The sequence below is a fragment of the Theropithecus gelada genome, chromosome 7b (genome assembly GCF_003255815.1).
Source record: "Theropithecus gelada isolate Dixy chromosome 7b, Tgel_1.0, whole genome shotgun sequence".
Classification (NCBI taxonomy): domain Eukaryota; kingdom Metazoa; phylum Chordata; class Mammalia; order Primates; family Cercopithecidae; genus Theropithecus; species Theropithecus gelada.
The window spans coordinates 78,695,419-78,713,876 of record NC_037675.1 but is presented as its reverse complement, the minus strand read 5'-3'; the positions used below and the strand labels follow the sequence as shown (position 1 = coordinate 78,713,876).

General features: G+C 42.9%; 1 protein-coding gene across 3 annotated transcripts in view; it reads left to right on the top strand.

Moving 5' to 3' along the window:
• Positions 1-18,458, top strand: part of TMED8 (transmembrane p24 trafficking protein family member 8) — a 47,055-nt gene that overhangs the window by 18,526 nt on the left and 10,071 nt on the right. For all 3 annotated transcript variants that reach the window (XM_025392699.1, XM_025392698.1, XM_025392700.1), the window contains exons 2-3: positions 8,089-8,170; positions 16,288-16,417. In XM_025392699.1, coding sequence (XP_025248484.1) covers positions 8,089-8,170; positions 16,288-16,417 — 212 coding nt within the window. The remainder of the gene's footprint in view (positions 1-8,088; positions 8,171-16,287; positions 16,418-18,458) is intronic.

Below are 18,458 nucleotides of genomic sequence, written 5' to 3'. Positions count from 1 at the left end.
ACTTTTACTTGATAGTGGATATTATGAAAACAACACAGCTCCCCAGTAAATGTCTTCAGGTCATTGTAGGTTGTCCTGGGTAGGTCATGTTGTTTCATCATTGATCTTTCTTTGTGACACTGGGATAAAAACTTGGACATTACTGGGAGACATCTGGAGAATTTCTGCCTGTGTTTACTGGTTTATTGTAAAGGATAAACAGCCAGATGAAGAGGTACACAGGGCGAGGCCTGGAAGGGTCCTGAGTGCAGGAGCTTCCGTCTGCATGGAGTTGGGTTGCACCACTGCTCTGGAATGTGGGTAAATTCACCAACTTGAAAGCTCTTCTAGGCTATGTTGTTAAGTGATAAAAACAAGTTGCAGCCGGGCGCAGTGGCTCATGCCTGCAATCCTAGCACTTTGGGAGTCCGAGGTGGGCATATTGCTTGAGCTCAGGAGTTTGAGACCAGCCTGGGCTACATGGCAAAACCCCATCTCTGCAAAAAATTTAAAAAAATAGCCAGGTGTGGTGGCGTGGGACTGTGGTTCCAGTTACTCGGAAGGCTGAGGCAGGAGAATCACTTAAGCTGGGGAGGTTGAGACTGCAGTAAGCTGTGATGGCACCACTGTACTCCAGCCTGGGGGACACAGCAAGACCCTTTCCCCCCCGCCAAAAAAAAAAGTTGCAGAAGAATGTGTATTTTTTTCTAAGATGGGGGCAACATACAACTATATGTATATGTATTTCCTTATGTTTTCAAAAACAAATAATGGAAGATTAAAAGCTAAAGAGAAGAGTGTTATAACATCCATATCTTTAGTTATATTGTTATTCTTAATTAAAACTATTATATTTACATTGTAGAATAAAGCAAATATGTATATATGTGAATATTATTAAGATCCAGGATGTTCCACAACAAGACTGAAAAATACAAATATAGAATTAAAGTTAGGTTAAAATCCTGTAATCTGGGCTGGGTGTGGTGGCTCCCAGGACTTTGGGAGTCCAAGGCGGATGGATCATGAGGTCAGGAGATCGAGACCAGCCTGACCAACATGGTGAAACCCCGTCTCTACTAAAAATACAAAAATTAGCTGGGCGTGGTGGCATGCACCTGTAATCCTAGCTTCTCAGGAGGCTGAGGCAGGAGAATGGCATGAACCCAGGAGGCGGAGCTTACAGTGAACCAAGATTGCGCCACTGCACTCCAGCCTGGGCGACAGAGCAAGACTCCGTCTCAAAAAAAAAAAAATATATATATATATATATATATACACACACGTAAAATGAATTCATGCAAATCCTTCTAATTCAGATTACAGGATGTTTTTTCTTTTTTTTCGAGATGGAGTCTTGCTGTGTCACCCAGGCTAGAGTGCAGTGGCACAATCTCAGCTCACTGCAACCTCTGGGCAACCACGCCCAGCTAATTTTTGTATTTTTAGTAGAGACAGGGTTTTACCATGTTGGTCAGGATAGTCTCGATCTCCTGACCTCGTGATCTGCCTGCCTTGTGGATCTCGATCTCCTGCCCCGTGATCCACTCCCAAAGTGCTGGGATTACAGGCATGAGCCACCGTGCCCAGCCTTACATGTATATTTTTATATATGATATTAATATATGACATTTAGGGTATATATATATATATTCGTGTGTGTATGTGTGACATATGTGTAATGTTTTACCTTGATTGTGGTCTTTAAATACAATTTTTTTTTTTTTCCTGAGACAGAGTCTTACTCCAACACCTAGGCTGGAGTGCATTGGCACAATCTCAGCTCACTGCAACCTCTGCCTCCTAGGTTCCAGCGATTCTCGTGCCTCAGCCTCCCAAATACCTGGGATTACAGACGTGTGCCACCATGCCCAGCTAATTTCTGTATTTTCAATAGAGATGGGGTTTCACCATGTTGGCCAGGCTGGTCTCCAACTCACCCGCCTCAGCCTCCCAAAGTTCTGGGATTACAGGTGTGAGCTACCGTGCCCAGCCTTTAAATACAATTTCTAATGAAAAAGAACCAGGGCTCCTTAGAGAAATAGTTGATTCCAAGGGTAGGACAGGCATTTATAAGATTTTAAAGCTCAGGACTTATGCTATAAGCAAGACCACTGGTGTCATCTTAAAAGGACACAAGAGCCAACTTTAAGGAGCTCCCACAGGCCAAAATTAGGAAAACTCGAAGCACATAAAATATGTTAAAATTCATGTGTTTCTAACAATACTTCAAAAAACAAATCATTGGTTACCTTTGGAGGTTGTTATGATTCTAACTCAGTTGGTGAAGGATCAAGTCTTTATCCTGCTTTTCTCTTATGCCTGTGTCAGAGTAGCCAAATAGTTGGTGAGGGGAAGTTTTGTTTTGTTTTGTTTTTAGTAGAATTCCAACTAAGAACAACTGTAGAAAGTGCTGGAATTGGAAAAGTCATTTTCTAGTTTTTAATGAAATCCTGTATCTATTTTAGACAAGGATCATCAATGCCTGCTAAAGCCACTAGGTGCAGGGTTAATGAGGAGCTGGATGGTGGATTAGGCTGAAAGCATGAAACTAATCTTTATCATTAAACTTGTGATAACCATAGATTATGTGCCTCTTAGTGTAATACAATAGGAGTTACAAATGTTATTTCTGGAGTATTCTTTCAAGAACAAAACTGAATCTGAATTGAGTCAAGCCGCTAGATCAGCACAGTCCAGTAGAATTGCTTTGACGGTGAAAACGTGCTCCTTGGCAACAGTAACCACTAGCAACTCATGGCTATTGAGTATTTGAAACATGGCTGGTTGAGATGGGTGGACCGAATTTTAAATTATTTTACGTTTTAAATTTAGCCGCGTGTACTAGTAAGTACTATCCTGGACAGTGAAGCTCTACATCTATGACTGGTTTATAGGAATAGAGTGCATAAAATAATCTGTTAAGTGATACCATGAAAAGGCAATCAGCCAAATTCAGAATGTTTGAAAAGTCTGCAGATCAGCTTTTAAAAATTTCAACAAATATATTGTATACAGACCCACGGTGGTGAAGATTAATGTAGATTAACAGATTTATAAGGTAAATTTAGTGTGTGAACCTTATTTGGATTCTGATTCAAACAAACCAGCTCCTAAAAAGAAATTCTGGGAGCCAACTTGGAGAAATTTGAGCATGGGCTGGGTATGAGATGATATTAAGGAACTGCCAATTTTGTAGGAGTGATAATGTTGTGGTACCTGTGTTGAAAGTCTTTTTCTTTAGAGATTTATTGTAAATGAATGTAGTGGTAGATACAATGACGTCTGGGCTTTGTTTGAAGTAATCCACTGTTGGTGGGCCAAGAAGGTAGGGCATGGAGGAAAAAAGGCCAAATAAAATCTTGTTGAGAAGATAGGTAGGGTGCGTGAGTCTTTGTTCTACTGTTATATAATTTTGTAATTTTGTATATGTTTAACATTTTCTACAATAAAAAAGGTTTTTAAACAGCAGTAATTAATTAAAATATATAAAGAATAACAAGGAATAATTTACTCAGAATTTGGAACAGGGAATATAGGATAGGAAAGGGCATTGGGCAGGGGAATTCTAAAGTACTAATAATTCACCTAGTTAGTAGCTATGCAGGTATTTGTATTATTAATATTTTAGCTCTGTATCTTCTTTCCATGCAGTCTTTCATATATGTGGTTTATTTCACAATAAAAAGAAGAAAAGAGCTCATTGTTAGTATGTAAGGCTTCTTACAGACTCCAATTGGAGGAACACACTTGAACTTCATGGGGTTACAAAGTAGCCTCTCTGGTCTGTTTCTCTCCTAAAGCCAGAGGTCCCCTTGTTTCTCTTTCCCTTTACTTGAATGCATCATTGTACTCTCTTTGAAAATTATCTTTCTGCTTAGTCATCTGCTTTTACATGGCCTGTGAAGGCTTCTCCCAAAAGGCAGGCTCAGCTCCTAAACTCACAAAGGTTCTCCCCAGCCTGTTTCTGTCTTGGATACCAACTCCAGATTTTACGGAAGAGAATTGGACTGACTTTTGGTCGGGTGCTAACCCAAAACCAATGAACTATGACCAACATAATGTACCTTCATCATAGGAACTACCACTTCCAAGGCTGTTGACAGGGGAGGTTCTCAAGAAAGCGTTGTAGATACTGCTAATAGACCATCATTATCTCTAACAGTGAAAGATACAGCATCATTGTCTATAACAATGAAAGATTTGGAATAAGCACTAGCTCTACCAGTAGAAGATTAAGAATTGGTTAAAGAAATAATGGGACAACATATGGGATAATATGTAGCCATTTAAAATTATGATATAGCCCTATCTTTATTGACTCTGAAAAATGTTCATTAAAAGTGTTTATTGGCCACGGTGGGTCACGCCTGTAATCCCAGCACTTTGGGAGGCTGAGGCGGGTGGATCACCTGAGGTCAGGAGTTTGAGACCAGCCTGGCCAACATGGTGAAAACCCGTCTCTACTAAAAATACAAAAAATTAACCGGGCATGGTGACGTGTGCCTGTAATTACATCTACTCAGGAGGCTGAGGCAGGAGAATCGCTTGAACACGGAGGCAGAGGCTGCAGTGAGCTGAGATCATGCCATTGCACTCCAGCCTGGGCAACAGAGCAAAACTATGTCTCAAAAAAAAAAGCAAAACAGTGTTTAGTGCATGTCCTTTCAGAAACGCACAAACACACACACAATACATATACATACGTATTTGTATGTATATATGTATAAATGTATTTCTCAAGGGATATACATCAAAATGTTAACAGTTGGCTAGGTGCTGTGCTGTAACCCCAGCACTTTGGGAGGGGAAGGTGAGAGGACCCCTTGAGCCCAAGAGGTGGAGACTAGCTTGGGTAACATAGAGAAACCTTGTGTCTTTTTTTTTTTTTTTTTTTTTTGAGACAGAGTCTTCCTGTGTCTCCCAGGCTGGAGTGCAGTGGTGCATTCTCAGCTCACTGCAACCTCTTCCTCCAGGGTTCAAGTGATTGTCCTGCCTCAGCCTCCTGAGTAGCTGGGATTACAGGCGCCTGCCACCGCACCCGGCTAATTTTCTGTATTTTTAGTAGAGACGGGGTTTCACTGTGTTAGCCAGAATGGTCTCGATCTCCTGACCTCGTGATCCGCCCATCTTGGCCTCCCAAAGTGCTGGGATTACAGGCGTGAGCCACCGCGCCTGGCCCTCTTTTGTCTTTTTTTAAAAAAGTTAACAGTGGTAATCTTTGGTTAGTGGGGTTTTGGTTAGTTTGTTGTTGTTTTGCTTATCTGTGTTTCCTAGTTTTTTTTTTTTTTATAGTGAACAATGGATTATCTGTATATTAAAAATTTATTTTAAAGGAAATAAAGTCTAGAAGGTTAAATGCAAAATGTTTTCTTATCTGTACTTACTTTTTTCTACAATGAACAAAGCATTATTAGTGTAATTTCAAAAAGTTAATTTGAAATAAGTAATAGGGTATGTAAAGTCCTGGTTTTAAGTTAAAAAGTCAATTATTTTCCAAAAGTCTGTTTTAAAAATAGAGCATAGGAGAGAGTGGGCTTGGAAAAAGTTTATTTTTATAAGCCCTGGAGATCTTGACTGACTTATTTAGGCCAACAGTAAGTTTGCAGTTAAGAAATCTAGTGCCTGGTTAGGGTATATGTCAAGAAATATTGTGCCCTTTTAAAGAGGTTATTGTCAGTGTAGTCTGCACGGATTGGAACACACCTGGAAAAGTTGTTCATTTTGGCTCCTTTCTTTAAATGGAACAAACTAAGTGGAGCAGCTATAGGGGGCCAGCATGGTCACAGGCTGTGTGGTATGAAGATGACCAGCCTGAGAAAGAACTTGTGGAAATGTGACAGCCAGCTGTCAATATGGGAAAGGATATTGTGGGGAGTAGTGGTCAAAGAATAGAATTTATTAGAAAGCACATTTCACTTATGTCAACATAAGGGAGAACTTTCTCTTTGCATTTTCCCTCAGTTCATGGGCCTCTTTACAGAGTGGCAGAGACTGGGGAACAGTGTCTTAGACTCAGTTTCTTTGTTGGGAGAACAATTGGGTGGCAGGAGCTCTAAGGTCTTTCTGCCTATGAGACTGAATTGACCAAAAGAAAAATAGATCTTGGATGGGCACAGTGGCTTACGCCTGTAATCTCAGCACTTTGGGAGGCTGAGGTGGGAGGATCACTTGAACCCAGGGATTCAAGACCAGCCTGCCTGGGCAACATAGTGAGACCCCCATCTCTACAAAAAAAAAAAAAAAAAAATTAGTCTGGCATGTTGGGATGTGCCTGTGGTCCTAGCTACTCAGGAGGCTGAGGTGAGAGGGTCGCTTGAACCCAGAAGGTTGAGGCTGCTGAGAAGCTGAGAGTTGTAATTGTATCACTGCACTCCAGCCTGGGTGATAGAGGGAGACCCTGTCTCAAAAAAAAAAAAAAAAAAAAGAAAGAAAAGACAAATAGATCTCGCTCACATATAAAACATGAGACTAGATTAGGCTTGGATTAAAAATTTTGCCAGCCATTTTCACTTTGACTTTGCTACCAAACTCTGAAACTTTCAATGTTTGAAGTTTACTTAATTAAGTTGCATTTTGTATTGAGAAGTAAACTTCAGTCTTCAGTGTCTTGCTGTCTTACACAGAGGGAGTTAAATGAGGGGCTGTCTGAATGCACTAAACCATATGCTCTCAGTATTCAAGGAAAGGCTAAATGAATAACCCAGAAAACTAAGTAGCATCTGATGTTAAGAGCACAACTGCCTGGATTTGAATCCTGTCTCTATGCCTTAAGTTCTTTACTGCAAAAATGGCTGTGATAATACCAGCAAATCATAGGCTTGTTTTGAGCTTCAGAACATGGCCTTCATTATGCATTTCACCTATATATTCCTTGAGGGCACCTAGTTATTCAATAAATCATTGGTAAATGAGTGATTGAATAAATAAATGAAATTACAAAAGTCCTTTACCTGACCTTGGGTACATTGATCTGAGCTTATTGAATATAGAAGTGACACTTTATACTTTGACTCTAAATTCAGTTTATCTTACATCCCACTCTACCCTCTATGTTCTGCCTAATTTAGCCATCTGCTTTCTGAGAAATATGATTGATTTCTTTTTATTAATTTTTTTTTAATTGAGATGGAGTCTCACTCTGTCGCCCAGGCTGGAGTGCAGTGGTGTGATCTCAGCTCACTGCAACCTCCACCTCCCAGGTTCAAGTGATTTTCCTGCCTCAGCCTCCTGAGTAGCTGGGATTACAGGCGCGTGCCACCATGCCCAGCTAATTTTTGTATTTTTAAGTAGAGACATGGTTTCGCCATGTTGGCCAGGCTGGTCTCGAACTCCTGACCTCAAGTGATCCACCCGCCTCGGCCTCCCAAAGTGCTGGGATTACAAGTGTGAGCCACTGCACCTGGCCCTATTTTTTTAAAATTTATTTTTATTATTTATTTATTTTTTTGAAACAGAGTTTTGCTTTTGTTGCCCAGGCTAGAGTGCAATGGTGTGATCTCAGCTCACTGCAACCTCTGCCTCCCAGGTTCGTGATTCTTCTGCCTCAGCCTCCCAAGTGCTGGGATTACAGGTGTGCACCATCATGCCTGGCTAATTTTGTATTTTTAGTAGAGATGGGGTTTCACTCTGTTGATCAGGCTGGTCTCAAACTCCTGACTCACCTCAGCCTCCCAAAGTGCTGGGATTACAGGCTTGAACCACTGCACCTGGCGTTAATTTTTTTTAGAGACAGGGTCTTGCTCTGTTGCCCAGGCTGGTTTTGAACTCCTGGTCTCAAGCCATCCTCCTGCCTTGGCCTCCCAAAGTGTTGGGGTTATAGGTGTGAGCCACTTCACCTAGCAGAAATATGATTCTTAAATTAGGATTAACTTTTTGGAGACTTGTTTTAGAAATGACTTATTTTTTATGAATGAGTTATGACTGAGAATACTCGGATGTGATGACTTGAATAATTTATGTGTTGGGCCTCCCAGAGGATAAAGTTCATACCAGAATATTTTTGGGAAGAATTTGGTTGAAATTGCTAGATTTTATTTTAAAGGTACAAGATAATTATGATTGTGTTCCCTCTCAGATATTGAATTCTTTCTCTCTATGGTTTTCTAGAGAATGAAGATCTGGAAAACTACAAGGATACCTCTCTATTGGCTTCTGCCACTGATCCAGAACCCCGTTCCTCACCCCACAGGTAACCACTTTGAATAGAATGCTTTCCGAGGTTTTATATTCCGAGATGAGGAATTGGTGAAAGCAATAGGTAGTGACTTTAAGGGGGAAGACAAGTTAAAGTAAAGAATGTGGGCCACGCGCGGTGGCGCACACCTGTCATCCCAGCACTTTGGGAGGCCAAGGCGGGTGGATCATGAGGTCAGGAGATGGAGACCATCCTGGACAACATAGTGAAACCCTGTCTCTACTAAAAATACAAAAAAAAAAAAAAAATTAGCCAGATGTGGTGGAGGTGCCTGTAGTCCCAGCTACTTGAGAGGCTGAGGCAGGAGAATGGTGTGAACCTGGGAGGCGGAGCTTCAGTGAGCTGAGATTGCGCCATTGCACTCCAGCCTGGGTGACAGAGTGTGACTCTGTGTCAAAAAAAAAAAAAAAATAGTGGATAGTTGGCCAGACACTGGCTCACGCCTGTAATCCCAGCACTTTGGGAGGCTGAGGCGGGCGGATCACGAGGTCAGGAGTTTGAGACCAGGCTGGACAACATGGTGAAACCCCGTCTCTGCTAAAAATACAAAAATTAGCCAGGCATGGTGGCTCATGCCTGTAATCCCAGCTGCTCAGAAGGCTGAGGGAGAGGAATCGCTTGAACCCAGGAGGCAGAGGTTGCGGTGAGCCGAGACCACGTTATTGCACTCCAGCCTGGGTGACAGAGCAAGACTCTATCTCAAAAACAAAAAAACAAACGAACAAAAAAACAAAAAATTTTGGATAGTTTTGTCATGAATCAACCCTCAAGTGTGTTTAGGGGCAATGTCAGGTCTATTTCAGGTTGTACATTTTTCCTTTACTCTCAGAGAATAAAACTATAACAAATAGTCTAGTGTATTGTCCTCATTTATTTTCTCCTGAAGATCATGTTCAAATGTTAAAATATTTGAAGGAGATTCCAAGTGGACTTGCAAGAGAATGCATGTTTGGTTTTATAAAATGCATACACACATACATGTGCCCTCACAAAAGCAGTTGGAATTTTTTTATTCTGTAATTTTCAGATTAAACCATTTTGATGGCCTTTAGGTTGTCTTTCTTAATTTCCTTCTCTGCCCATCTCATCCAACCACCATCGTTGATACCAGAATGTATAACAGAAAGAAAAGAGGTGTACTGAGCCCTGGAAAGAGTAGAAACCATGAAGCACTAATAGAATAACTAATGAAAACCTGTATATTGGAGAACCCTGAGCTAGTGAGTATTGTAGTCCAACTGATCAGTTCATGGGACAGTGTTGCCCAGTAATCCTGTGGTCTCCACACAAAATTGATGTCTGGAAGTGGTGGCAGATGTCAAGGTATTTCAAAAATCTGTTATTTCTTGAGTTCCATTTAGAAGCTCTTTCCTCTTACTTTTGCATGTGAAATAATTTGTATGATTAGTAAGTATAATTATAGTTGGTTATAATAGCCTTTTTTTTTTTTAATGTTCCTCTGTAATAATGGTAATGAGGCCGGGTGCGCTGGCTCACGCCTGTAATCCCAGCACTTTGGGAGGCTGAGGCGGGTGGATCACGAGGTCAGGAGATCGAGACCACGGTGAAACCCCGTCTCTACTAAAAATACAAAAAATTAGCTGGGCGTGGTGGCGGGTGCCTGTAGTCCCAGCTACTCGGGAGGCTGAGGCAGGAGAATGGCGTGAACCTGGGAGGCGGAGCTTTCAGTGAGCCGAGATCGCGCCACTGCATTCCAGCCTGGGTGACAGAGCGAGACTCCGTCTCAAAATAAATAAATAAATAAATAAAATAATAATAATGGTAATGAAATAGTTACTTTGTCAGACATTTCTATTTGCCAAATACTGTACTAGGTGTATTTATTATCTCATTTAATTCTCATAACAGCCCTCATGAAATAAATATACCTGCTTTTTTTTTTAAGATGAAGCCAATGGGCCGGGTGCGATGGCTCATGCCTGTAATCCCAGCACTTTGGGAGGCTGAGATGGGCGGATCACAAGGTCAGGAGATCGAGACCATCCTGGCTAACATGGTGAAACCCGGTCTCTACTAAAAAATACAAAAAATTAGCCAGGTGCGGTGGCTGGCGCCTGTAGTCCCAGCTACTCGGGAGGCTGAGGCAGGAGAATGGCGTGAACCCGGGAGGGGGAGCTTGCAGTGAGCCAAGATCGCACCACTGCACTCCAGCCTGGGCGACAGAGCGAGACTCCATCTCAAAAAAAAAAAGATGAAGCAAAGGAAACAGTGAGTTCAAGAATTTGCTCAAGTTCACATAGCTTTAGTTTTGTTCAGCTCTATAGCTGATTCTCATAACCAGTCACAGAGTTTTGAGTTCTATGCCTGGAGCTACTCAGCTAATATACATAATAATCCTATAGAAGATGTAACCTCCTTAAGGCTTTGATTGTTTGAGACCAGTCATGTTTTCATCAAATCTCCTGAGGAGAACTCCTTTCCATCTTCTTGCCATCATCCTTTTTCTGTACCTGCTGATTTGAAGGATCTTTGGGTGATGGGTTTGGCACAGAGGTGTTTTTTGTTTTTTTTTTTAATTTGTGCAAATTCATGGGATACATTTTTTATGTGTATATAATGCACGGTGATCAAGTCAGGGTGTTTACGGTGTCCATCACCAAAGTACACAAAACTGTTTTGTACTTTGGAGGGTCAATAAATTTTTTAAAGTAAGAAACACAGAACATCCTTGGACACAAAGGGATTTAATTTTGTTGTTGTTGTTGTTGTTTTGAGACGGAGTCTCGCTCTGTCGCCCAGTCTGGAGTGCAGTGGCGCAATCTCGGCTCACTGCAAGCACCGCCTCCCCGGTTCTCGCCATTCTCCTGCCTCAGGCTCCCGAGTAGCTGGGACTACAGGCGCCCGCCACTACGCCTGGCTAATTTTTTGTATTTTTAGTAGAGATGGGATTTCACTATGTTAGCCCGGATGGTGTTGATCTCCTGATCTTGTGATTTGCCTGCCTCAGCCTCCCAAAGTGCTGGGATTACAGGCGTGAGCCACTGCACCTGGCCTTAATTTTTTTTTTTTTTTTTTGAGATGGATTCTCACTCCATCGCTTAGGCTGGAGTGCAGTGACGTGATCTCAGCTCACTGCATCAGCCACCTCCCGGGTTCAAACGATTCTCCTGCCTCAGCCTCCCGAGTAGCTGGGACTACAGGTGTGTGCCACCACGCCTGGCTAATTTTTGTATTTTTTAGTAGAGACAGGGTTTCATCATATTGGATAGGCTGGTCTCGAACTCCTGACCTCGTGATCTGCCCGCCTTAGCCTCCCAAAGTGCTGGGATTACAGGCATGAGCCACTGCACAGGGCCAGGGATTTAATTTTTATTTTTTTATTAATTTTTTTTTTTTTTGAGACGGAGTCTCGCTGTGTCTCCCAGGCTGGAGTGCAGTGGCGTGATCTCGGCTCACTGCAAGCTCCGCCTCCCGGGTTCACGCCATTCTCCCGCCTCAGCCTCCCAAGTAGCTGAGACTACAGGCGCCCGCCACCACGCCCGGCTAGTTTTTTGTATTTTTAGTAGAGACGGGGTTTCACCATGTTAGCCAGGATAGTCTCGATCTCCTGACCTCGTGATCCACCCGCCTCGGCCTCCCAAAGTGCTGGGATTACAGGCTTGAGCCACCGCGCCCGGCCGGGATTTAATTTTTAATTTTTGTTTCTAACATTTGCTGAGCAAAGATAAAAATCCAGTAAGTGTGATGCCTGAGGCTCACTTCTTAATGCTTATGTGTCTATTGGAAATGGAAACGGCACTACTTTCTATCTTTTCTAGTGAGGCTGGCTGGCCGGCCAGGCTCTCCCCTCCATTGAGATGGCCTCCCTGCTCCAGGTCAGTACAAACCAGAAGCTTAAAGCAGACTTTTCCTTTACGTGGCTTATCACCAGCATTAAGTGATTTGAAATTCATCTTTCCCCAAATACCCTTTTCTAATTCTCCAGAGCATAAAATGCTAATGTGAATATTCAATTTACATGGGTGGCACATATCCTGTTTAACATAATCTTATTATTTAATTAGTTCTTGAGACATAGTCTTGCTCTGTTGCCTAGGCTGGAGCACGGTGAGCAGTCATAACTGCCTGTAGCCTCAAGCTCCTGGACCCATGCAACCCTCCCACTTCTGCCTTGTGAGTAGCTAGGACCACAGGCATGAGCCACCACAGCGAGCCGTAAAATATGTTTTTTAAATAAGCAGAACCATGTTTTTTCAGAGTAGCATGCACAAAGACAAAGAGACCAAATTTTAGATGTCACACACAGTACGTCAGGCTAATGATTCAGATAGCCTGTTGTAGTCTCACCTTTCCAATATTATAAATGATAGTCTGATCCAGAATTTCTCTTTTATTCCCAAGCAAAAATTAACTTGTTCATTTTTTTATTCAACATACATTTTGGGGCTAATACTTATTTATTCAACAGATGTTTGTTGGGAGCCTACCATGTACCTGATACCGTTCTGGGTACTAAAGATACCACAAATGAACAAAAGAGTCTGTCACTGCTCTCAGGGAGCTTACGTTCTAGTGGGGGAAGTGGACAGGAAACAATTACACATCATACTTCATAGACTCTTAAGTTGCCATCAACTGTAAGATGTACTTTCATGTACCACCAAGAAAGGAAGAAACACTTAAGATGGATCGTCTAATAGACACCCCCATATGGAGCTGGGATACCAAAAGCCTAGACCTTCAGTGAAAATATAAAGAAAATATCCCCACACAGAAAAGGACAGCAAGGAAACTTGATTGTCTCCAACTTGACACTGTGTCATAGGAGGAAAAAGTCTCCCCTGAGAATAGGAACCACAGTTGGTATTAGCCAGTGTCTTGTCTAAATTCACTCTGCCAGGATGATCTAAACAAAACCCTCAACAGAGAACTTAATTTCAAGGCGTCTCAGATTGGTAGCATTCCTAAGTACTGGCAGAAGCAAATGCAAATCTCTTGCGGAAAGACTTGACGTCAGTCCAGGCCCACGGCACTTTTAAGATATCATTAATTTTTAAGACATCCTATCTTTCAGTTGTGTTAAAATCTAAAAGCCAGTGTGCATCTTGCAATCAACAAAATATGCTCCACATCATGTCAGGCAGTAATAGGTGCAATGAAGAAAAACGACAGTGACAAGGCCAGGAAGGGGTAGCCATTTTATAGACAGACCTCTGAGAAACCTCTTAGCAGAAAACCTGCAGGAAGGAAGTCTTCAGTTAACTAAAGAAGAGTTAATGTCCTAGAAGAGTATTCTAGGCAGAGGTTACAGCAAATGCAAAAGCTCTCAAGTGGGAGAGTACTTGGGGTGTTTGAGGACTATCAAGGATTGAAGAGGCTGTTGTGGCTGGAGGGACCAGGGTAGAATGAGGATTCTGGGAGGTGAGGTCAGAGTGCAAAGGGCCTTAGAGCCGGGCGAGGTGGCTCAGGCCTGTAATCCCAGCACTTTGGGAGGCTGAGGTGGGTGGATCACCTGAGGTCAGAAGTCTGAGACCAGCCTGGCCAACATGGTGAAACCCTGTGTCTATTAAAAATACAAAAAATTAGCCAGGTATGGTGGTGCATACCTGTAGTCCCAGCTACTTGGGAGGCTGAGGCAGGAGAATTGCTTGAACCAGGGAGGCAGAGTTGCAGTGAGCCAAGATCCGAGATCGTGCCACTACACCCCAGTGAGCAAGACTGTCTCAAAAAAAAAAAAAAATTGGCGTTAGAATTCCAGGTGGCAGGCTTGGTTTCTGGTTCTGTGCATACAGAGGCAGTGAGACCCAGTGCCTGCCACCAAGCTTACTTTCTAGTAGAGGAGGCAGATGATACAGTGTCAAGAAACAGAAATGGACTATAATTTCTGGGTTGAAGAGTGTTAAAATAGGTCCACAGCCTAGGCCAGTTTACAGCTCATATTGAATTACCCAAGTGAACCTATAAAGATCAACAGGATCCCACAGCTCTGATTCTTGGAGTGACCTCCTCTTGTCTGTTCTGAGGTAGGCTGGAGTCATTTTAGATATTCCGAAACAAGGCTGTTTTATCTGAAGAGGTAACTTGTAAAATAGGAGTGATTTTTCTTGTTTATGTTAAAAAAGGAAAGAAACAAACTAATAAACTCTAAAATAAAGCCTCCTTCTGTTTCCCCCATGAGGTGTATACTACCATTTTCCAGACATTTACTCAGCCTCTTCAAGGAAATGATGCCCTCAAGGAGGGATTCTCAGACCTTTATACTCTTACAAATGATTGAGGACCCACAGAATTTTTGTTTGTGTGGGTTATACCTATCAATATTTACTATATTAGAAATTAAAACTGAAAAATTAGAATATGGTTATTTGTTCATTTAAAAATAATGAACTCATTACATGCTATATATAAAACATGTTTTTACTTAAAAACAACTAATTTTCAAAGCAAAGAATGTAGTACAAAGAGAGACATTGTAAATCTCTTTAATGTTTGGCTTAATAAAAGACAGTTGGATTCTCAGCTCTGCTTCTGAGTTCATTCCATTGCAATATCACATGTCATATAGTCTCTGGAAAATTCTACTGCACACTCTTGAGAAAATGAGAATAAAAAAGGGGAAATAACATTTTAGTGTTATTATGAAACACTTTGAACTTCGCAGACTCCCCTGAAGGGTCCTGGGGACCCCAACGGTCCCCAGACCATACTTTGATAATTGTCATTCAAAAAAAATCCATGTCACCTTTTATCGGCAACAGATTTCCAAAAGGCCTGGGTTATTGTGCTACAGACCTGGCACTAATTTTCTGGTTTTTGTGAAGCCAGGGGAAATGGAAGAGAGCATAAATCATTCTCTTGCATCTTTAAAATCAACTATTCACGGCCAAGCACGGTGGCTCAAGCCTGTAATCCCAGCACTTTGGGAGGCCGAGGCGGGTGGATCACCTGAGGTCGAAAGTTCGAGACCAGCCTGACCAACAACATGGAGAAACACCGTCTCTACTAAAAATACAAAATTAGCTGGGTGTGGTGGCACATGCCTGTAATCCCAGCTACTCGGGAGGCTGAGGCTGGAGAATTGCTTGAACCCGGGAGGCGGAGGTTGTGGTGAGCCACGATCACACCGTTGCTCTCCAGCCTGGTTGACTCTGTCAAAAAACAAACAAACAATCAACTATTGACATAGCTGTGTTTGAAGCCATTGGGATTGTTGATTAATGTGCTTTAAAAAGGAGAGAAAGTGATGACCGCTAGCACTGACGGGGACAGGGTATGAAATAGACCTGCTGAAAGACTGCCTCATGGATAACTGCACAGAGAGTTGCCTCGATCATCAGTTTGTAGTTTGTTTTGGTGCATACAGAGGCAGTGAGACCCAGTGCCTGCCACCAGGCAGGCCTCCTTAAGCAGGCCTCCTCCTTTTGCTTCTAGCCAGTGGCTTTGTGTGTAGAACTGAACTGAGATTCTAACAATTCTTTGGTTAAAATTTTGTGGGTCCCAGAGTGAGGAATAACATTGGAACTCATAGAAGCCGAGGGCAGAATGGTGGTTAATAGGGGTTGGGGCCAGGGGGTCGGATGGGGAGATGTTGGTCAAGTGGTATAAAGTGTTAGAAGGAGGAACAAGTTCTGGAGACCTTTGTACAACATGGTGACAATAGTTAATAACAATGTATACTTGAAAATTGCTAAGACAGTAGATTTTAAATGTTCTCGCCACAAAAAGGAGTATGTGAGGGGATGGATATGGTAATTAGCTCAATTTAATCATTTTACAATGTATACATATATCAAAACAGCACATTTTACGTTATAAATATATACACTTTGTCAACTAAAATAAAGAAATAAAAGAAACAACAATGACAAAAAAAAACCAAACCAGCAGTCCATCTCAGATGATGGAGCTGTGTGTTTTCTATGGTTCTCCTGGCTTTTGACCTGGTCTTAGTCTTTGTTTTCACACTGTCAACACTTTACTGTGGACCAATTCAGCCCTGGGCAGTGGTCGGCTAAAGTGACAGTAGAGCTAAACACCAGGGGCAGGTGGGGCTGGGGGTGTTTTGAATGTTGTTTTATTTCAAAGTTTCTCCAGGATGATTGCGTCTTTTCAAAGAGCCCTTGAATTGACATGCTTTCTTCCTCTGAGAGGCCACAGATGGTATCTCCAGTAAGTAAGGATGCCACGGAAGATCTGCGGAAAGCAACTGGTGCCTTGGAGGCTCAGGCTTTGGTGAAACAGGATTTGCTGTCTGCAGACCAGGCCCAGGTCCTCAATGAGGTAGGGGGAGGATTCTGGCTCTTTCTTATGAAGGGAGGCACCAGAATGTGGGCACATAGTGGATGGGTTGGAATTAGATAGCACTGCGAGGGTGGTTCCCGGAATTCTCTCTTTGCTCTCTAATTTAGGGCATCTTGGTTTTCATTATTATTTGGAGAATGATTATTTGTATCTTCCACAGGGCCCATCATTGTACTGGCACCCAGTAGGCACCTATTCAGAAAACGAAGTGTTAGAATGAATGTTCATGTGTTCTCTAAAATCCTCTTCATTGAGGAGCCCGAAGTCATTTTGGACTATTTTGCTCTTGCTTTTTTTGTGGTAGATCTATTCAGTATTTATGATAAAGATTCCATAGAAGCTTTTTTTCTTTTTTTTTTTTTTTGAGACAGGGTCTCCCTCTGTTGCCCAGGCTGGAGTGCAGTGGCACGATCTCGGCTCACTGCAACCTCCGCCTCCTGGGTTCAAGCGTTTCTCCTACCTTAGCCTCCCGAGTAACTGGGATTACAGGCGCCTGCCACCACACCCGGATAATTTTTGTACTTTTAGTAGAGGCAGGGCTTCACCATGTTGGCCAGGCTAGTCTGGAACACCTGACCTCAGGTGAACCACCCGTCTCGGCCTCCCAAAGTGCTGTGATTACAGACGTGAGCCATTGCACCTGGCCTTGTTGTTGTTTTTTTTTTTGAGACAGAGGTCTCACTCTGTCACCCAGCTTCAGTGCAGTGGTGCAGTCATGGCTCACTGCAGCCTCAAACTCCTGGGCTCAAGTGATCCTCCTGCCCCAGCCCTTCAGGTAGGTGTATGGAAGTGATAGTGTAGCAGCACCCCTGCCGTGGAGGTAGGGGGTGGGGTTGTTTTATCATTTATTAGCATATGTATTAGAATAATGGTTGGTATTAATGTCAATGTAGGCAACACCAGGCGTGATGATTAGATTCGTATAATACTTCACAGTTTACAAGCGTTTGTATCTGTAACACTTCATTTACTCCTGAGAACAACCTTGTGAGATAGGTGCCATTGTGTCTCCATTTAATAGATGAGGAAACTGGCTGGGCACGGTGGCTCATGCCTATAATCCCAGCACTTTGGGAGGCCTAGGTGGGCAGATCACCTGAGGTCAGGAGTTCAAGACCAGCCTGACCAACATGGAGATACCCTGTCTCTACTAAAAATACAAAATTAGCTGGGCGTGTTGGCAGGTGCCTGTAATCCCAGCTACTCAGGAGGCTGAGGCAGGAAAATTGCTTGAACGTGGGAGGCAGAGGTTGCGGTAAGCCGAGATGGCACCATTGCACTTTAGCCTGGGCAATAAGAGCAAAACTCTGTCTCGAAAAAAAAAAAAGAAAGAAAGAAAGAAATGAGGCCGGGCGCGGTGGCTCACGCCTGTAATCCCAGCACTTTGGGAGGCCGAGGCAGGCAAATCACGAGGTCAGGAGATCGAGGCCATCCTGGCTAACACTGTGAAACCCCATCTCTACTAAAAAATATAAAACAAAAGTAGCCGGGCATGGTGGCGGGTGCCTGTAGTCCCAGCTACTCGGGAGGCTGAGACAGGAGAATGCCGTGAACCTGGGAGGCGGAGCTTGCAGTGAGCCGAAATCGCGCCACTGTACTCTAGCCTGGGCGACAGAGCGAGACTCTGTCTCAAAAAAAAAAAAAGAAAGAAATGAGGAAACTGAGACTGAGGGCTGTTAGAGAGTTTACTACGGCTGTGGAGCTAATATGTTGCAACCTAATCCTTTATTTAGCATTTTAGAAAAGGAAGGATTTGTTCAAGCACACTAGCCAAAGTCTGATTCACTTCAGTTAGCCTGGGAGGATTACAAAGTTGATTTATTTATTTCTCACAAACACAATTCCAACCTCTTTTTTTTTTTTTTTTTTTTTTGAGACGGAGTCTCGCTCTGTCACCCAGGCTGGAGTGCAGTGGCCGGATCTCAGCTCACTGCAAGCTCCGCCTCCCGGGTTTACGCCATTCTCCTGCCTCAGCCTCCCGAGTAGCTGGGACTACAGGCGCCCGCCACCTCGCCCGGCT